Source organism: Pseudoliparis swirei, chromosome 5, assembly GCF_029220125.1.
Source record: "Pseudoliparis swirei isolate HS2019 ecotype Mariana Trench chromosome 5, NWPU_hadal_v1, whole genome shotgun sequence".
In the NCBI taxonomy this organism is placed as follows: domain Eukaryota; kingdom Metazoa; phylum Chordata; class Actinopteri; order Perciformes; family Liparidae; genus Pseudoliparis; species Pseudoliparis swirei.
The window spans coordinates 21,619,826-21,625,907 of NC_079392.1; the positions used below are offsets into that span (position 1 = coordinate 21,619,826).

Below are 6,082 nucleotides of genomic sequence, written 5' to 3' on the forward strand. Positions count from 1 at the left end.
AGACCTTTATATTGTATCTAATTTAGGGAATGACACATCACAACTTGACATGGCCAATATTTGAAAATGTATGTCTATCAAATCAATCAATATCTATGAGGTAATCCACTTGAAGAAAAAATAAATCCTAAAAATGGTGTTAGTGAAAAAATTTAATAGTGTTGATAACAATTTTTATTAACATTATTTTTCATTCAATTTAAGTGATTTCGAAAAATTAAATTACTTATTTTTCATAAAGTCATGGTTGGACATCTTTATTATGGTAAGAAATAACAATTGCATGTGCTTACGAAGTGCGTTACGAATGAAAAGTATCTCCAGTTCATTTCAAGTCAAATGCAAATAAACAAACACGCAAAGCAACCTTCTTCATATTGTTTTACATATTTAAACAGCTACATGAATCTCCCCCCCCCCCCAAGAAATGGTGCAGAAGTTGAAAAAGATTTATTTAAGAATCTTTTAATAAATCATCAAAACACATATCTACAAAATGTGTAGATCAATAAGAGTTATGAACCTTCAGTACAATCATTGTAGATATTATTTACAATTGCTGAATTATTACATTTATTCCCCATGAAATCCATCAATAATCAGCGATGAAATCCAAATTTAGTTAACATGGAACTGGCGAGAACTACAAATCACTCCAATCAAATGAAATTCTGATGAAATTTAAGCCCAAATCAGTATTTTGAGTCGAGTTGAGAGCCAGTTAAACCAAAATTGTGCCAAGAGTCAAACCATGTTAACGGCAATGATTTACATCCACAAGTTAACAATTACAGTTAAATATTAAATTCAGAACTTCTCAGCACCGCTAGAAATGATTTTCAGTTTTCAATTACTTTCTTATTCCTATGCCTCACCAGCGCAACCCAGCAAATACAAAAAAGGATTTGGAGTAATGGCAGAAAATAAAACGGCAAAAATCTTTGCACATTTGACTCAACAAGCTTTGTTAATGTTAGAAATGTGCAAAGATCTTTGAGGTTTTTCTACGCAGAAAGCAGAGTTCAGACGGCCAAACGAGCCATGTGCTGTCTGGAAAGAGGAGGAAGAGGAGAGGTAAGTATGAGAGACTAGGTGGGTGAGGGGTGGGAGCATCTGGGGTTCCCAAAAGCATAAATGGGAATGCAAATGAATAAGAAGCTGGAACAAGCTAAATATTGATTGATAGGAATGTTGTAATGTGAGACGCATCTCTAAATCAAAGGCCTTCTGTATGTGCTCATCACACTAACCCAACACACTTGGTTCAGTGCCAATAGTTCAGAGGAAGCACACACACACACACTTGTGCATGAATTTTCTTCGCTTGAGACCGGAACAAACAGTCAACAAATGTTCAGAACTATTTTTCTAGAAAGAACAAAAAAAGGAAAAAGTGCATAATAAATTGATAAGAACATAAAAGGGCACTTTGTAATTTTGGTGCTATGTTTCGTTTCCCTCCATAAATACTGCTAGAGCACAGCCAATCCAAGGCCCAGAAAACAGCTGTGTAGGTGTTCCCCCACTGGAACGGACGACAGGAAGAAGTACGAAGGCATAAAGCAATGATCTCATCATTGCTGGATTCCTTGTGTTGCTGCGTGAGAGCATTGCCTCCAGGTGTCAGAGTTAGGTATTGTTATCAGATAAACGCCTACCTCCCAGCAATCGCATCATATCTAACGCAGAGGAATTGCAATACCTAAAATGATGAGGTAAGCAACTACAAAAGGAGTCCGTGTGCCCTTAGAACAAGCATACTTCGGTCAAGAGCCCAGCCTTACTGCAACCACGTGAATACTTAAAACAGGCTAAACCTGGGCCCCACACACACATACGCCAGATTGCACATTAAAGTGGTCACAAGAGGAATGTTTCAGCCTAAGAAATATAGAGATATAAGTCGAAAAGGTGGACAGAAGACATGTCAACCCCAACTCTAATATAAGAAACATGCGTCTCCACTATTGTTTCATATCGTGAATCCTAATCAATGATACATATTTACATGTTGCGTTTACCTCATGTGGATGTATAAAAGTCTAGGCCACCAAGTCAGTACGCAAATGTGGCATAATAGGTTGGATTATACTCTCGTCACCTTGGATATATACATTGCATTATTCGACAGATGGAGTATATTCAAAATTAAGCCTTTTCTGGAAGTAACTTTGAGTGTTAAGCATCGAATAACTAAGACTTCACCAAGAGACACTGACATAAGTTGAAAGAATTCCCCTTGGAATCAGATATTATTGCGAATAGTAAAGGTTTGATCATTTCTCAGGTCTCACGGGGAGGCAGTCTTTAAAAGCCAATACAATCTAAGGAAACAAGTTAGAACCGTTAATCTAATGATCAGATTAAGCGTCTTGCCGAAGCCACAGCAGTTAGATTCACAGTTGTCAAGGGAACCGAGAGGGCGATAAACTTTTGTTTTTCAGAGTAGAGAAACAGAAAAGGAGGAAGACAAATGAAGAAAAAGAAAAAGAGAGATCAGAGTGTGCGCTGTCCAGTTCTGTCCAGCGGGGGGACACATTAAGGCGAAGGTGGATGCCAACACTGAAGTCTCCTCAAAGGAGTGTGCAGCGGAAGAAACTGTTCTTCTTGGGTTGTTCTGTCATCTTTACGCCTTGATTGCTGCCCTGCGGGTTATTGCCCTCCTAAAATACACAAAGATAACAAAGTGCATTCAAATCAAAGAACTGAAACTAAACAATGACATTACATTTCCACCTCATTCTTACCAGCTTCTTGTCCATTTTTCCTTTAATGTCTCTGGCGAGGGTTAAGAAGGCCTGCAGACAAAAACAATTAAACCACATTACTAATAGCCTTTTGGGTAGGGCCAATGGTTTTGGACAAGTTGCAAAATTGTGTAAATTACAGCAAACAAAACAAAACAGAAGAAACTCAATTGATTCCGAGTCAATATATATAGTTTAATAACAAGAAGTAAACGATGTATATGCTATGCACACAATGTGAGGGTTTGTAGTGAATAGATTATGTAATTACAGTCCAATTAGTTCCAGTATTTTAATGGTATAATAGGATTATTATCTTTTGCGTGATATGCTATGATTGTCTAATTATAGATCATCTAGTGGGAAACATAAATAGATTTTTCCACTCTCAGTGTATTAAGATGTCCTACTTTATTTATGGTTTACAACCACTGGACCCTTTCTACAAGTACATAACCATGACAAAAAATCCTGAATAGCTATTTCATGTCATCCCTGCTGTGCAGTGAATTACTCAAACTATACAACAACATTTGCAGGAAGTGTGAACTCACATTCTCGACGTTGATGTTCGCCTTTGCACTGGTCTCCATGAACTTGATTCCGAACTCCAGCGCCAGCTGACAGCATAACAAAACAGAATCAGTGTCAGTACTCTGGCACAACGAGCCAGGACAAATAAATATGACAGTGAGGATAAAAGTGGATATTTCAAATCAAGCTCTCAAGTGCATTCATTTGTCAACTTTATCATCCCACCTTCTCTCCTTTGTCTTTGGACACCTGTCGCTTGTCATTGACATCACATTTGTTCCCAAGGACCATCCTTTCCACATCTGCTGAGGCATGCTGTGGGAGATAATGTGTCATGAAGAACAGACATAATGCATTCGATTAAGACACACTCTTCATCTCTTCGTTAAAATCAGTGGGAAAATAAAACACACACAGCCACATCCAGTAATGTACAACATGTACCTCTTCTATATTCCGAATCCAGTTCTTGATGTTGTCAAACGACTTCTCATTGGTAATGTCATACACCAACATGATGCCCTGGAAAAGAAAAGACACAGGAAATTAAGTGTCTCATGTGATTTTTCTGTCGTCCATGTCGGCCCTTATGACTGATGGATCACATGGTGTTGCAGCCTGAAGTAAAAGCATGGCACTTGAACACCAAAGGAAACAGGGATCAGTTAGGTTCCCGGAATAAAACAAGTCAAACTTGAATTAAAGGGAGACACTAACTTACATAACATCGCATGACCATGTCCCAGGTATGTGCAAAATGAACAACAACAATAGTGGGTGTGGTTCTGGTAAAGGTTGACACTTGAGGTAACAACCACTTCACCCATTTAAGTCCAAGAGGGAATATATACTAAAGTTTGAGCCGTTAAGATGACAATGCAACCCACCATGGCTCCTCTGTAGTAGGCCGTCGTGATGGTCCTGAACCGCTCTTGTCCTGCTGTATCCCTACATAGAAAACACAATTTGTTTTACTTTATGCAAACTTTGAGGACACCAAAGACAATATTTTAGCAGCCAAAGAGCACAGCTATCGTTGGCCATGATCATTCAAATAGAATAACTTACATATTATTGTATTGCTATCGTCTAGACATAGCTACAATGCTAATTGCTCTTTAAACCCATCGTCAAGAAAGGATACAAAACAGGTAAAACAGTAAAAGACAGAAAACCTGAGACGGGTCTTATTTAATAACAGCTAATACAGATTTTAATTTTAGATACAATAAAATCAGATATTATCAAATGTTATAGTTATTTAGCGGAAATATAGTATCTTTACTAGACTTTTTACAGGGCCCAATTGCCACAAGTATTTAACTTGATTTTGGTGATACCACATCAGTATATATATTTATTTAGACAAACTACTTTACTTTATGTTGTGCTCCTATAAAAAGGAACTAATTTGTCAGTGTAATATATACACAAAGTTAAGACTAACAGCCTAATACGACCAGTTTGCAATAGACCCTGATGAGTGCAAGGGCTGCTTCCTTTTAGTTAGATGCACCTTGAACCTCTCAAGTGGCAACTGAGGTGTATTGATCATTCTTTATGACTCTTTCTTCTGCCGCCTCATGTCAAGCTGCGACATGAAAGCATTGTATTGCATATCTTACCATATCTGTAGCTTGATCTTCTTTCCATCTAATTCTATTGTTCTGATCTTGAAATCAATACCTGAGGGGGGGAAAAAAGTCACATAACTCAATTTAACAAGCACATCTTTCATCTGTCAAACTAGCACACGGCACAACACTAACATCAATGTATTATTTTACGAGCACTTGAAGGGTTCATTAATATGGCCTGTCAAGTTGGCTACGAGAGTGCAAAGTACGGACAGGAACTTGTGTAAAAAAATGACTGCCACCTAACGTTAGCTCACTGACAGCTTGGTAGCTCGTTAGTTCAGCTGACCATAGTTCACATGTACAGTATATCTACTTCTAACGCGCACAACTCCAACATACAAGTGCTTTCCACGTATATAAAATGGTTAAAATATAACTGTCAGCTCTGGAAAAGCCCGTCTAACAAGCCGGCTGAGCTGCTTCCTGACTAGCAAGAAAAGTTAGCTCCAGCCTAGCACGACGGGATGGGCTGCTCCCACCAGCTTTCGGCTCAGACAACACTGACAACGTGACCGTCACGCACCTATCGTGGAGATGAACGTTGAGTTGAAGGCGTCTTCTGAAAATCTGAAAAGCACGCAGGTCTTCCCGACGCCTGAATCGCCGATTAAAAGAAGTTTAAACAAGTAATCGTAAGTCTTCGCCATGTTATTAGTCAGCCTACTCCTGCGGATATCCCGCCCGTTTGTAGAGACGCAGACCTCACTGCGCGAGAACTGCCTGTTGGTCAAATCACCTGTCACTCCTCTCTGCCGGCGTGGCTCCGGAAGTCGCTCTCCCGTTTGGGTTCACTCGTTTTGATGTATGCGGTCACCCGGATTAAACGATGTGTTAATTAGTCGTTTGACAAAGTGAATTGCATAGAGATGAATGTTCTCGAAATAACCAATATTTAGGCGGTGTTATGGGTGTTTTTTTTCGGTGGTCTTGTGTTGTGAACCACTAAATATATTAGTCAGGTACTAAATGTTATATTAAGAGGCTAAAGACGGTTTAAAAGTATATTTAGGAAACGTTTATTTCTATTTTTAGTATTTAATTTAATAAAATATTTTAATAAAAACACAACATATCTACTAGTTTAACTAGTCGGAACAATTAGCTATTATGAATTCATAGTTTTTGACTCTTTAAAGTGTCTTAATTATTAATTATTTTACT

The 6,082-nt window shown here is 38.4% G+C and overlaps 1 protein-coding gene across 1 annotated transcript; it reads right to left on the reverse strand.

Annotated features, from left to right (window-relative positions):
• Positions 1-241: 241 nt before the first annotated feature.
• LOC130193748 (ras-related protein Rab-8A) lies at positions 242-6,000 on the reverse strand. Its single transcript, XM_056414441.1, has 8 exons — positions 5,445-6,000; positions 4,907-4,967; positions 4,169-4,229; positions 3,726-3,803; positions 3,507-3,596; positions 3,302-3,367; positions 2,748-2,798; positions 242-2,663 (listed from the first exon to the last, which is right to left on the reverse strand). The coding sequence occupies exons 1-8, from the start codon at positions 5,566-5,568 to the stop codon at positions 2,574-2,576; spliced, it is 621 nt and encodes a 206-aa protein (XP_056270416.1). The 5' UTR covers positions 5,569-6,000; the 3' UTR covers positions 242-2,573.
• Between the last annotated feature and the right edge of the window lie 82 nt (positions 6,001-6,082).